General features: G+C 39.5%; 2 protein-coding genes across 2 annotated transcripts in view; one reads left to right on the top strand and one right to left on the bottom strand.

Moving 5' to 3' along the window:
* LOC108977772 (protein TANC2) overlaps positions 1–13,556 on the top strand; it is a gene marked incomplete at its 5' end in the record, with an annotated part of 113,262 nt that extends 99,706 nt beyond the window's left edge. Inside the window, 4 exon segments of the mRNA XM_018947660.1 lie at positions 4,854–5,367; positions 9,293–9,553; positions 9,828–13,033; positions 13,103–13,556. Coding sequence (XP_018803205.1) covers positions 4,854–5,367; positions 9,293–9,553; positions 9,828–13,033; positions 13,103–13,456 — 4,335 coding nt within the window. The 3' untranslated portion in view covers positions 13,457–13,556.
* A 775-nt stretch (positions 13,557–14,331) lies between these two features.
* Positions 14,332–15,551, bottom strand: part of LOC108977783 (sodium-independent sulfate anion transporter) — a 21,876-nt gene continuing 20,656 nt past the window's right edge. Inside the window, exon 11 of the mRNA XM_018947684.1 lies at positions 14,332–14,456. Within this exon, the coding sequence (XP_018803229.1) occupies positions 14,431–14,456 (26 nt within the window). The 3' untranslated portion in view covers positions 14,332–14,430. The remainder of the gene's footprint in view (positions 14,457–15,551) is intronic.

Raw genomic sequence — 15,551 nt, 5'->3', positions numbered from 1 at the left:
GCCATTACAGCTAGCTGCATGTCGCCCGAGGTGGCATTTTAAATGCCCACAACATACGTTGATTAAGTTGTTGTGGCTGCCACAGCGTAGTTAATACTTAAATTAATTAGTACACACATACTGTATGCCACTATATAGGAATATAGCAGACTTTCTACAATGAAAGCACAGAGGCAAATCAGAGTTTATGCAAAAGAGGCGCAGAGTTGCCACTGTCTGCGGTAGCGACTGTCAAGTAGCAATAAACAGCTTGCATCAAGTGCAATGCTAGCGGATGTTGTTTGAAAACATCTTTCGTTGCTGTCGTATTTGTTGTTGTTGTAATTGCCACTGTCAAATAACGCCAAGCAGTTGCTGAGGAAATTGAAATGATAACAGAAATTGGAACTACTTGCAGCAACTGCTAATTACAGCCTGTCCATAACACTGACGTTGTCTGTCCAAGTGTTCACTTGGCGGTGTGAATACTAATTTCGTCGTTATAAATATATGTTAGTTGTAATTATTAGCTAGTTTAATATAAAAATAAGTAATTCGAAGACAATATCATCGGTACATATTTTCAGTAAAAGAGAGGGGGGAGAGATCGGGCACAATACCTATTGGGTTCGGAGTTCTTGGACGGGTAACGGTGCACTGCAACCATTTTTTTGTAAATTTTTTCTCCAAAAATTCTCTATACTCATCTCTCCGAATTTCGCTCTAACCCTGGTGGCGTGGAATGGTTAGGCAATCGCATCCGTGAGACCATTTTACATCACTGAGGCACAATCTGAAAAAATTTCTGGGGTGTTTTGTGATCGTCGACTCGGCATGGACCCACGGGTTCACAAAAAGGACCAAGAAGCATCGACCATAATCGCCACCCTTTACTTTAATCCCAAAGTGTGATCTACATCGACTGCTGGGGAAGGTTGAAACGGTTTTTGCGGTCTATTATGTCGAATAATTGGATCAATTCGATATCAGACAACCGAAATTAGATTTAGCAAAGAAAACAGTACTTTTCTAACACGACCACTCATCAGCTTGAAGCCAAATTGCTAAACTTAAACGATCAACTGAATTATTTTAAAAATTTAGCCTTTTTAGTTTGTGAAAAGGGAACTACCCAAAGAAAATTTCAGTTTGGCAACGAAAGCTTAAGAGTATAAAATGTTCAATTTAAGAAGCTCTTCATGAAAATTCATGGACCGAACGCAGATCGCTTATTTATTTATTTATTTATTTATTATTTGTAAAATAATAATACAATTATTATTATACATTAAACATAAGGAGCACTAGCTACAGAGGCTTTCAGCTCAGATCGCTTATTATTTTAGACATCACTTCCTGTAAAAAACCACAGAGAGATCAGAGAGGACGCAACCGAGTGAAGGAATTTTGTCCCAGTATTTTCACTATGAAACTCCTAAAGACCTAGGTGCGACACCAGCTACCTATTTTCTGTAAAAAACCTCAGAAATCACGAACCAAATATGAACTCGTTCCAACGAGTTACTAATGTTATCGTATTCATTACTTTATTTTTTGTATTTTTTTACGCACACCTTACCCACTGTGCCTTCCATTGACCATTTGTTTGTGCCAAATCCAATCAGTCGTGCAAACCAACTGTTGTTACCAGCCCACTTGCAGCAATTAGTTTTGTTTTTTTTTTGTACTTTTTCGTAGATAGCCGATATGAGAGCCGAGTTTCGTGAATGAAATTGATTTTGGTCAAACACCAACAATAACAACAACTAGGTTGGGTACACATAAAATAAAAATGAATGTGACAGCCACGCAAAAATTTTGTTGTTGTATGAGTATTTCTTACTTTTTTTTACTTAAAACAAGAACGCAGTGCATATGTTACCCAGTAAACACGCACCGCTTAGCAGAGTATCAAAGCGTAGCACAAGCGCGACACGCATGCGCTAAACGCCCAGTTGAGAACCGTGACAAGAGTGAAGACATGCGACGCCGTATATACGTGTATGTGTATGCTGTTCAACCTAGAGCAACTATTTACTCTTGCATCCTCCTCAGTCTTCCTTTCTGACATGTCTGCACCAGTGACGTCGTCAGTTGGATACATGCGCATGCGAGACATTCGCCAACCCACTGACTGCATGTCTAAAGATGATTAAAGTATAATGATTAGCAACAGGAACAATGTACGATAAACAATAAAGTAAGCGTCTCGCCAACTTGTAGAAAAGGTAAGCGCGTAGAATGAAGGCTTGCTGTGTGAAACCTACGCTCAGCTCAGCTCAGCGGAAGACGATGACTTTGGATGTGCTGGATTCTAACGTCTGGCTTTCGTATTCTTGTTATTTTTTCTACCTTTCTTTTCTTTTTAACTTCCTTTGTTGCTGTTTTACCTTATTTTCTTTATTTGTATCTTCCATTCTTGTGTCTAATCAATGCGTGATGCCTATTGCTCAACTCCAAAATCAACTCTTCTACCATTTGTCGTATCTCTTCTTGTTATATACCGTTATTTAAGCCACTAAATTTTTTTAACCATGTGGCAAAGCCACAGGGAACATTTATCTAATTTCATAAGTATTTAAACAGCGGATAACTGAACTTTTCGCTAGATCACAAAAACAAAGTATCACTTCGTTGAGCAGCTAATTTCATGTTTTGGGCCGGTCAAGATCGTGTGATATCACACCGTTAGACTTCTTCCTATGGCGAGATCTGCAAAGTCTAAAGTCGATGCAGATAATCCCGCTTCGTTTCAGACCTTGAAACGAAACATCACTCATGTCCTTCGCCAGTTACCTCTCGTACTGCTCGAACGTGTCATCGAAAATTGGACTCAATGGATGAACCATAGTGAGACGTAGCCGCGCTGATTATTTGAAGGAGATAATCTTCCAAAAATAAATGTCAAAGAATGTTCCTTCAAATGATATACACAGCTAACAATAAATTTGAAGTTTCTGTGTTTTTTCTTTAAAAAAGTACGGAAACTCGAAATGGATCACCCTRTATGTAGATATTTGTATGTATGTACTCAAGTCATATTTAAGCATGTTCCTAAATTGTTAACTAATTTGATTAGACTCGGTCGCGACTTGGCGATTTGTTACTGCATTGTAAGATTCATTCTGAGCTGGTGTCGATAACGAAAAGAATGTACGCAAATATGTATATCCGTATAAGTATACCTTTATTTACGTGCACCAGTGGTGGCGCTGGTTGGATTATTGGTAGGTATAAACACAGAGGGTTTTGAGCTCAGAAGTATTTGACTCAAGAGCGAACTACATGCTAAAGGAAACAAGGATTTTCGTAATTTTTAAGCGAAATATAACTTTTCTCAACGGTTCCAACTAAACTGTTAAAAGCGTCTACAGCAATACTACTTGTAAAACAGTTAAACAATATGCGTGTTATTTTGAAGGAACTTTAAGTTATGCTACCGAGTTTAGAGTCCTTGGTTAAAGAAAAGTCTTGTTATGCTCTGTCATGCGAACCGTTTGTGCTCACTTAGATATAATACTTCAGTTATCATATTTTTTTTGTTTTAATTTCAGAGGTTATTTTTTTGAGGGACGTTTGGAAGTCATCTGTTGTCTTTAGAATCGACTATTCGGTTTTTCATTTGCTTAATGACATTTTAGATCTATATTTGAATACTCAGTCGGATAAAATTGAATCCGTCAATGTAGAGTCAATTGTGTTGGGATTTTATAAGTAATTAATGTCACTGGGCCAGCGTAAATCGTAAGAGGTCTAGTGAACTCTGCGTTCTCAGCCAAGTTCTTTTTTCAATGGGTATAGGACTTCGAAAAGAGCACTGCCCGATCAGGATTGGTGCGGTAAGAAGTAATATTTGACTGGATGCCAGGTATTTGTAAGAAGTTGAGATAGAATAATCTCAACACTTCTTGAATGTCGAATGTCGCCGACAACTAATATCCAATTACAGAAGTCTTTCATTTGGATCCATAAATATACTGTATAATAGTCTAAGTGTGTTCCCTGCGATCTTGTAGATAGATCAGTTATCTAACCTAATCATCCCAGCCTCACCGTCTGATGGTGTATAGTCGCGAGATCTATTACTGTCATGTGGTACATTCTCATTCTACTATCGAATTTGTGAACAATTTTCGTTTTGTGACCATCGACGAAGCACAAATCCACTGGCACTGGCATAATTTTCAGAAATTCATAAGACTCATTTTTAGATAGATTAAAAAAGTTGAAACACCTCTAGTTTAAGTGTATCGAGGCTATACTGCAAATTAAATCGGCATTTTGCAAAAATTTCCTTTTTTTATAAGCTAAGTATATATATACTTATCGGATTACCCTCTTAGAACATCTACTATATACTTATAAGATCACCCCCACACATTTTCCCTCCATGCCTTCTTTGTCATTTATAAAATTTTAATTTCTTCACTTGCCAACCTCCCATCAAAAAAAAATTCACCTCCACTGTGGTGCAAAGGTGAAACCGCACATTTCAACATAATCACACAACCGAGAAGCGACTTTGCGTCGTGCCATTCATCTTCGTTGTGAGTAGAATACTCGTACTCGTGTGTACTTAAACTTTCATCACCGATAAGTGGCAACGCCGTAAACGTTATGCGGTAAACTGAACTGTGTATATTTGTGGCTGCTTTTTGTTGTTATTTGTTTGAAATGCTCAATAGGCTGCAAGCAAATTTGATTATTAGATTCCTTCTCAAGAAAACATAATATTTCCGCCGAACCGCGCCATTACCGCCATTGCCATACATGAAAAACTTTCTGCCTTGTGTTTTGCGCACAATTTTATGATTATTTTTTCTCATTTTATGTTTTTTCTTTAATATTTCTCTGCTCTTCTACTTTCTTTGCAGCATAACCGGCAGGAGTCCATATCCCCGGAATATCATCGCTATGCAAGTATTAGTAAATTGCCGAAAGCGGTGGCCGCATCGCAGACTACATATACCGTTACAGCGGATATACACCACGCTAACAATAGTAACAACAATCACAGCCACAACAACAATAATGGCAATACCATTAGCAGCATCAGCAGTGGCGGCAGCGGCAGCAACAGCAATTGCAATACGGTCAGCAGCACAGCTAGCAGCAGCAACAATAACAACGGTCACAATAATATTAGCAATAACCATTACAATAGCAACAACAACAACAGCAGCAGCATGCAACAGTCTGCACAGCAACACCAACAACAGTTACACTATAATGCCGGCGATGCAATCAATGCATCTTCATTTGCCACACCACCGACACGGCGACGTTTCTTTAATCACAAGAATTTGCGCAGCGCCTTGACCGGACACCGGCGCACCGCCTCGAATGGTGGTGTGCCCACAGATGCCGCCACAACGATACTCGTCGATGGTAAGTCACTACACGTAGCTCTTAAAACACTAGCACATCGGGACTTAGCCATACACAATGCACAAGTTTGGGTTTACTTGGTGTGGTAATGAAGTAACGAAGTTGAAGCCTCGTTTGCACATATATAAGACTCATCATCACCCTTAAAGAAAGCTTTCAGCTATGCTTCACAACTTAATTTTTTTAATTTTGATGTTTTCGAAACACTAACCTAGAAAAAGTCTGTCGGACCTATTCAAATAAGGGATAATTTCATACAGTTTTAGTTTACAGTAAAGGTTGAGAAAAACACACAAAAACTTCAAATTTAATGGGGAATGTTTATTATCATTATGTTTTGTGGATTATCTCTATTCAAGGAAAGCTTTCATCTATGCTTCACAACTTTATTTGTTTAATTTTGATGTTTTTCGAAACACTATCCTAGAAAAAGTCTGTCGGTCCTAGAAAGGGAAAGAAGGGATAATTTGGTTTACAGTAAAGGATGAGAAAAAATACAAAAACTTCAAATTTAATGGGGAATGTTTATTATCATTATGTTTTGTGGATTATCTCCATTCATTGAGTCCAATTTTATGTGACATAGACTTTAGATTTTGTGGCCAATCGACCGACTAAAAACGTGAAATTATGTGCTCATCGAAGAGTTCTCTCAATTAATCCATTGATTGATTCGATGTGTGGGAAACCATATGTTTTCGAGATCACGAGCTTCAATTTCAGGCATCACGGTTGCCATTGGCGGTTACGTTCTCACCGGCATCATGATTCCACCGGCACATAAACCACACCAAACCGTTATATTTTCTGGATGAAAAAGAAGCTCTTGAATCAATCAATCCCAAATGCGGCAATTGATTGTTTACATATATACTCATTGAGCCAGAAATGGGCCTCATCGCGGCACAAAATTTGACTCGAAAACATTGAATATTCTTGGAACTTTACAAGAATTCATAAACCGAAGCGATGTCGCTTAAAAAGCAGCTTCAGTTCTTACAGAAGCTCTTTTTTGAATGTTTTTAATTTAAATTGTGCCAAGTCGTTACGTGCGTCAATCGGAGTCGCTACGAACGGCGTCGAATCGACTCTTCACGGTCTTCGTCTACACTCTCAGCTACGGCTGCTCTGAACTTAGCCTATTTGGTCGAATATAACCAGTTTCTTTGGGAGAAAAGGAATTTTGCAAAATTTTAGAATACAGCAAAAGCTCAGAGACTATTTCGTCGATATGGTATTATGTTCACGATTGAGTGAAAGGACATGACTCAACCTCGTAAAACTCGTTTCACTAATCATACATTTTCGTTAGTTTTCCAAAATAAAAATAATATTAAATTCATTACTTAATAACCACACCTTGTAAGCGCAGTCCAGCACTTTTGCATATTCGCCAAATTTGATGGATTTTCATTTTGACTATTGGTTTTGGTGTTGACTAGCAATATTTGAGGTGTTCGAGGTGAACATTCAAACAGCAATTTTTTTTTTTTTTTAGCGCTTTTCTAACTCTTAAGTTGCTTCTAAGCAACACTTAAACGCAATAAGTGGCGAAAGGCCGTTCGTTAGTCAAACGTTGAAGTGGCCAACCAACTGTCATTGGCTTTGTCGGGCGCTCCTTTGATTTGTAGCTGTGAAAGTACTGTTTGTTCGACTACTTGCCGGCATTCGTATTGGTGGAGTGTGAACGTTGCGAGTGACGAGCGAATAGTGACTACGGGAGCGTGGAAGTTAGTGTGGTCATGTGACGTGCTTGTTGACTGCACGTGCAGCCGCGGTCGAGGTCAATGGCTAATGGATAACAAAATAAATTTAGTAGTGTCATCGACGTACTGACCATCTAACGGCAGGAACGGACTGAAAGGAGAAAATAGATTGTAAATGCTGGGATTTAGCAGAAAAATTTATGGCTTTACCGATCAACATGGGGTTTTGAAAGTACAAAAGTGAATTAAAAATAGTATTTTGTTTAAATTTTTTTTTAATGCAGTTATGCAAGTCTAACCTAAAAACCTCGGTTCATGATCAAATATACGTGGCACATTTCTGTGCCAATCGGAATAGAAATCGTTAAAAGGTTTATGATTCAATTAACATTAAGCAACAATTCTCAACAAATTTATAACTAACTAAATACATATGTACCATATACTTTATTATGCCATAAATTCTGTTACAAGTTCAGATATACGAAACGCCACGTTCTCCAACTCTGAGCTATGGGTACATTATTTGTACTATTGCTTTGAAGTCTGCTGTATGGTTTTTGTTTAGTCATCTTTTAGGATGCCTGCGCTTGGCGCGAATGTTCACAAAATCTGTGACCTTGCTACAAATACCTCCTACAGCGCATCATACCGTGGAGACCCCAGATGCTTACAGCGTAGTCCTGCCAATGCGGAACAAGTACACAAGAGATGCTATATTATTTCCCTGATGCCCTACTCCAGACTTTTCGTGCAGTCTACTCGATTTTTCTCTCTATGTAGGTGTTGACTCTGGAATTTCCTGCAGGAGCAGGACAGCTCCACGGCTTTCGCGATAACAAAGACCTCAGCTTGAAATATACAGCAGTGGTTTAAGAACTCAAAAGGCTATGCATAACTCTGTACAGTATTCCCCGCACCAACTCCATCGTGCATTTCGAGCCATCCGTATTAATGTTTAGAGTGTTGCGCGTAGCTAACATACCTTTACGCCAACCATCTTTTTCTATGTTTACTTTGAACTCTCTTACCCGTTTTCTCTGGGTTCAACCCTAGACCTGCTTTCGATGCCCAATTCTGATCTGTATTTCGCCGACCAAGTTCTTCCTAGCAGAGTATCATTACAAACTTCATTGGTCATTCTAGTTGCGCTCCATTCTGCTCTTTCCTTCTTTCAGGATTAACACCTATGGGCTGGATGCTAATCAGAATAGACTCCGTAGAGACGTTGTTGAACGTTCCAGAAATGTTTAGGAATGTTTCAAGAGCGTATTACTTATGTTTAAGAGCCCTTTCGATATTAAATACCAGTGTATTGTGTGTAGTCTCTACTGATCTGCCCTTCATATATGCGTGCTGCGTAGACAAGCTTCTAGGAAGCGTTGCGGCCCTAATGAGCACGGCCAAAATTTTCTCTAGCGTTTTCAGAAGGAAGTTAAGCTTATCGGCCTAAGCTCTTTAAAATAGATTAGGTTGTGAAAACTACCCTAACCTCTTTCTATGAGAGCGGCACATAGCTGAACTTTTTATTCTCTATAAAGAGGTATTCGGGAAAGTTAATCATGTTACACACTGACTAGGTCTTCCAATGAAACCCTAGCAGTTGTCCGACCACTCTCCTCAACTTTTGCGAATTTTAATGGTCGAAGTGGGATTTTTGGATAGTAATATCCTAGGCCTCGTCACTTTGTTGGTATTTTTAAAGCCACTACAAACGTTCTTCCAGGATCGTCGCTTTGTTCTGCGCACCAATTTCTTGTAGTCTCATAGAATATCTTTATATTCATTCCAACAGTCCTCGCTTTCTGCTAGCTCGGCCAAGTTGAAGCATTCCCGTACTTTATGTTTGCAAGTTCTTGTTCGGCAAAGGGGAAGCTCACTTCATATTTGTACGTCTATCGGACGAAAATGAATACACTTGCAAAACATTATAATAATAGTAGTGGATCATGGATTTAAATAATGTTCTGTGATATTTCATACAATCGATGTATTCATCCACCGAAAGAAAATCTGTGGCGATATCTAATTTCATTTACAATCAGTTAGCACATAGTTAGTTTTAGCATCCATATATCTATTAGTACTAACAGATAATATACATATATATAGTATCACAACCGTTTCCGGTTTTCACTAACAATCCGCACACATAATTTAGCAAAAGCACACTATATAACATTTGCACACCACTCATCGCCATTACAAACATTTTACAGGCAAAGATAATAATGCACTAAATACATCGACCTGCTCCGATTCGGCAGTTACGCGACGCCGCCGTCAGAAGGTCAGTAACAATGTGAGCGCTGCATCCACACGGCCAACAGCGGCTGGCAGTGAGAATAGACTAAATCGCTTAAGTCTCGCCGGCACCTCGGTCTATGCGGGACATCTTTCATCGTTGGTTTTTGGTAAAATCAAATCGTTATGGAGCGTCAATTCAACCTCATCGGATGCGGGACTTAATCAATTTGCAGGCACGAGCATTTGCAACGCATATTACCATTACTCTTTTCGTTTTGCACTTTTTTGCTTGCATTACATATATATTTGTATGTTGCGCTATGAGCGGCGCTTTTCTACCGAAGCTCAAGTGTGCATGTCCGTTTCTTTTAAGCATGTTTCGTATAGTTCTGACACGTTTTCATATATTTCCTTTAGTTTTTGCATGTTTCGTTACGTCAGCGAGTACTCTTCCGCTACAATTTAACTTATATTTTTTTCTTTATTTTTTTTCTCTTTCGCGCACAGGCAACGATGATCATGCGCTAACCGTCGCCGAGAAACAGAAAGATCAGTTGCGTGCCCGTCTCGGTCTGCTGCTGGACAGCGATCAGCATGGCAATACGAACACGACGACCAGCAGCAGCTCATCCCAGAATATCAGTCCCGAACAGACGCTATCGGCTGGCTGTGCCAATGCTTTTGGCTCACAACTCTCCGTGATCACCAAGGATGATACGCTCAGTTTGGCTGGCAAGCTGAATGCGCTGTCGGTGTCCACCGATAACAGTGATGTATTTCCAGTGAAGGCGCGCAAAACAGGCGTGCGACGTTCAGCACGCGCTGGCCAATTGGCTGGCGGCGCCGGCAAGCGTAATGCCATTTACAAACCGGCCAACGTGCAACCAGTGCAGCTGGCTTTGAAGCCGCTCTTCTTTGAAGTACCACTACCCGAACCAGATCCACCATTTATCGGACGACAGTGGCTGTTGCGTGAGCTCTCCAACATACTTACCGGCACCGAAACGCCGGGAGTGCTGATCAATGGCAATCCTGGTACGGGCAAGACGGCGCTTATCTTGCAATTGGTTGAGTATTCGTGTTTCGGACGACGTAAGAACAGCAATAGCAACAGTGATCCAGATGGTATCTACTGCCCCATCAATCTCGGTAACGATCGCTTACGCGCTTTGGCCTCACACATTGTCGGTTATCACTTTTGTCAGGCCGATTCGAACCTCACTTGCCTAGTACCCGACTTTGTGCACTCATTGGCTGCACAATTATGTCAAGCGCCACAACTGGAGGCGTATCGTGAGTATCTACTAAGTGAGCCACATTTGCAGGATATATTGAGCGTTAAGGAGTGTATTGCTGATGCGGAGCGCGTTATGCGTATGGCTATTTTGGAACCGTTGATTGTGCTAAAACGTGCCGGTAAGATACCGACTAAGACTTGCGTCATACTCGTCGATGCTTTGTGCGAGGCGGAGTATCATCGTCCCGATCACGGACACACAATCGCCACTTTTCTTGCCAAGATGACGCAGCACTTTCCCTCGTGGCTGAAGGTGGTCGCCACGGTGCGCACACAAATGCTGGAGTTTGTTAAGGGTTTGTCGTATACGAAGATGACGCTCGATAGTTGGGCCTCAAACGATCTGCTGCAGAAGGATATGCTCGACTACATCACATTCCGTGTGAATCACAGCGTGGAAATACAGAATAATATTGCGGCTGTGAAGGATCACAATAGCGGACAACTGAAGTTTATCGGACACTTGCAAGCGCTAACAAAGGGTTCAATGTTGTACGCCAAGCTTATACTGGATCTCATTGAACGCGGTCAGTTGGTAATCAAATCGACCAGTTACAAAGTGTTGCCTGTGAGCTTGGCGCAAATCTTTTTACTACACTTCAATTTGCGTTTCCCCACCAACAGCAGTTTCGAGAAGGCCGCGCCCATATTGAATGTCTGTTTGGCCGCTTTGTATCCGCTTACCTTGAATGAAATTTACTACACCATTTGCGCTATGAAGACCGACGAAGTGCTTAGCTGGGATGAGTTCTTGCAACGCTTCAAGCTACTCGATGGCTTTCTTATACGTCGCATCGACAATACGTACATGTTTTTCCACTCTTACTTCCGTGAATGGTTAATCCGACGTGACGAGGGTGAGTCGTTGAAATTCCTATGCGATTTTCGACTCGGCCACGCGGCCATTGCATTTCGGCTATCGCGCATGCAAGCGCCACTTGATCCCGAACAAACAATGGAACTTGGACATCACATGCTGAAGGCGCACATTTACCGCAACTGTCAAGGTCCACAACTACCGCGCGATATGCAATCCTTCTGGGTCGCCACCGTCACTGATAACATATCGGCCGCGCTTGGTTCTTTGCGCAACGTTTACAGCCCGAATTTAAAAGTGTCGCGCTTGATTTTACTAGCTGGTGCTTCCTCACACTACCGCACTGAGTTCATGGGCGGCGCAACAATACTCTGCATTGCGGCTCACGAGGGCATAATGCCAATGGTGAACTTACTGCTAGAGTTTGGCGCTGACGTGAGTCTAACTAACAGTCAAGGCTGCACACCCCTTATATTGGCTGCCATACGTGGTCACGCTGATGTTGTACGCTTGTTGGTGGCTGCAGGCAGCAGTTTAGGGCAAACAGATACAACACAGCGCTGTGCATTGGTACATGCCGCGCGCACCGGACGTTTGAATGTGGTGAAATATTTGCTGGCTTGTGACTGGACGCCGCGTCCCAATTCACAGGATGTTAGTTTGTCGATGGCGCTGCAGCAATCGCTTATCGCCGCGGCAGCACAAGATCACGTATCCATCGTTGAGGATTTGCTAGAAATCGACGACATCGATGTTAATCTCATCAATGAGGCATGCGGTGAATTGCCGCTAACCGCAGCGGCACGTAACGGTTGCAGCGATACAGTCGCTATCTTATTGTCAAAAGGCGCGCGTATTGATGCGCGCAATAAACAAGATTTTACCGCGCTCTGGTTAGCAGTAAAAGAAGGACACTGGGCGGTGGTGGAGAAGCTGATACAAAATGGCGCTGATATGGACGAGCCAGTAACCGCAGCGCGCAAAACACCGCTTATGATTGCCGCTGAAGAGGGTCACATTGAACTGTTGGAGTTATTGATTGAACGTGGCGCCGCGCTGGAAGCACAAGATGAGGAAGGCTTTACGGCGCTCTCATGGGCAAGTCTACGTGGACGCCAACCGGCCGCCAAGTGTCTGATCGAACGTGGCTCCAATCGTAATCACGCCGATAACAAGGGGCGTACACCCCTCGATTTGGCCGCATATCAAGGCTCTGCCGCTTTGGTGCTCTATCTACTCGAACAGGGCGCCAATATCGAGCATATCGATGTGAATGGCATGCGTCCACTCGACCGCGCGATTGCTTGCCGCAATATACAAGTTGTACAAGTATTTTTGCGTCGCGGAGCCAAGTTAGGCCCTACCACCTGGAGCATGGCTATGGGCAAACCGGAGATTTTGATAGTGCTGCTAAATAAGTTGCTCGAAGATGGCAATGTTTTGTATCGTAAGAATCGCTTTCACGATGCGGCGCATCGTTATCAGTACGCCTTGCGTAAGATCTCATGTCTGGAGAATTTGTTAGAGCGAAGCGCAATATTTGCACAATTGCGCACCAACTTGTTGCTAAATCTGTCGCGCTGCAAGCGAAAGTTAAATGTAAATACAAATCTTTTTTTTTTTTTTATTCGACTTAACGTTAAATAACGACAACATTTCTCTTTGTAGGAACTTGACGAATCCATCGATTTAGCCACACAGGCCATCGCTCAGAAACCCGCCAGCTATGAAGGCTACTATGCGCGTTCCAAGTCGCGCATGGAAAGTGGCGATTACGACGAAGCGCTTGTCGACGCCAACGAGGCTATGCAGAAAGCATTGCAAAGCGGCGTCTCAACCGAAGTGGTTGCGGTGCTCAAGCGCATACAAGCCGAGTTGTTGGCGCACACCAACAGTGACGCTGGTGTTAATGGTGCGGCAACAGCGCACGTCAGCGCGAATGCTTATGAGGAGTATGCGCTCAGTTGCGCGGACTTTGGCGCTATGGGCTTACAAATGCAAAATGAAAGCTCGGATCTGTAGCTTGTTTTTTGAAAATCACAATACTTACAAGCTTAATTGATTTTTTTGAAAAATTGGTTTTTATTATATTTACGCGCTTTAATTTGCCTTAAATGATTGATTAAATTATAATGCTTATTATTTTCATAAATATTTTAAAATATTATTTTTAAATATTATATTATTTTTATAAATCTTTTTTTTATTATTTGTTTTTATTTTTAATTTAGTGCACTGCATTTCTTTAAAATGGAGCTAAAGATTTGGCGCAGCCAGCCTTTTTTAATATATATTTAAATCATAATTTTAAGTAAAAATGTTTTAATTTTATAATTTGCCGTTGCTGCCTGCATATTTAATTACATACGTATCTACTTATACAATATTAAGTTTACATTTTAAATGCCCTGTATTTATTTGTGTTTGTGCTTTTCGATTTTCAATTAAAAATAAAATTGTATTTCGTTTTGTTTTTTTTATTTTTTAAAGCGAAATTTGTGCACATATTAAAAATAAATTATTTTTGTATTTCTTTAAGTAAAATATATTATTTTAGCCCTTCTCGCAACTCTATATGCCTTGTTGTTGTATAATTTATCTTCTTTGCTTATATTTTCTCAAATAATTATATATAAATGAACAATTACAATTACGATAGCAATTCATAAAAAATAAATTGTTTAAAAATTGATGTTTCATCTGCTTGTAAAATTCATTTAATTATATTTTATTATACATAGGCATTTAAAACTAAATTAAAATTGTGAAATTAAACACACTAAGAAAAAACTAAGTATATTTGTGTGTTTTATTTAAAAACAAAGTTGGTTAAATATTTTTTTTTATATTTTTTCAGCTTATTTTTTTCATACAGCTTATTTAAATTTCTAGTTCTGGCAGTCAATATAATTTTTAAAAATAGTCTAAAAAAATATTTTCGAAGCTTCCATATAAATGAGAGTGTCTTTATTAACTTCAGAAGCGTTTAGAGTTCTTCATAGAAAACGTGTGTAGGCATAGTCTATAAAAAAAAAATATTTTTTTAGTAAAAGAAATAATGATGATTCACGTTTGAAAAATATTTAAACAAATAAAAGCTAAACAAACATTTTACAAATCTTTTTAGTTACAAAAGTAAAATTTTTTGAAAAATACTCTCTCATATTTGTTTTTCGACGATATACATAACATAAATACCCAAAAATCGCAAAATAATTCTTAATAATATTTAAGGGCAAATATCGCGATTTTTGCTGTCTAAACAATATTTTTATTAATTTTTTTTTATGTACATAATTCGATATATATTTTTTTTTTTTTGTGTAAATGTACATAGTTTTACTTTTAATTTAAATTTTTTTTGTTTTTACGTTTTTTACTCATTACACTACTCAACAAATACTACTTCTCCGAAGGAAAAATTAGCGACTGTTGTGCTAAGAGGTTTGGGATGTTCGCATTCGTTTCAGTTCAAATATTTTTTATCACGTTTTTCTCAATTTAGTAAATTGTGGTGGTTTCTGACCCCTTGACCACAACACAAAAAAAATCCTACGTGCAAGTAAACTAGTGTTATTTAAGAGGCATAATAATGTTGTGTATTTTTTTATTATTTTTGGGTGATCAATTAAGGAAATTTTTACTATCATGTTCGGTTTTAGCAACCCAGTCGCAAAATTAGTCAATTTCGCACTCATTTTCTATAAAAAAAAAAAATAACTTGCGCTGCATGCTGCAAGTAGCCCAAATGCTGGTTTTCAGGGGCATCGGTAAGTACCAGACGAACATGTCGTTTATGGCAGGTGCTCTAAAAATAAATATATTAGTTTGTGCCGTATCCGTCTAACAGTGGTGCTCAAACTATGCATAACAGTTTTGTTATCCATGCGTAGTTAAATTTTCAAGAAGTTGTCTTGTGGCATAAAATCAAGTCCAATTTTAAAATTTTTAATAAAAATTAGAAATTATAAAAATTTGGCTAATATAAAAGCTATGAATGAAGATAAATGAAGAAAATATTTTATGAAGCCATTCGTAAAGAAATATCTATCAAAAAAATATATCGTAATAGAAGAATTCTTAAAAGTTCGGCAAATATAATATAATAAAAATTATT

Source organism: Bactrocera latifrons, unplaced genomic scaffold (assembly GCF_001853355.1).
Source record: "Bactrocera latifrons isolate USDA-ARS-PBARC rearing strain unplaced genomic scaffold, ASM185335v1 scaffold_95, whole genome shotgun sequence".
NCBI classification, from domain to species: domain Eukaryota; kingdom Metazoa; phylum Arthropoda; class Insecta; order Diptera; family Tephritidae; genus Bactrocera; species Bactrocera latifrons.
Note: the sequence above shows the minus strand (reverse complement) of the source record. Positions and strands in the feature narration are given on the sequence as shown.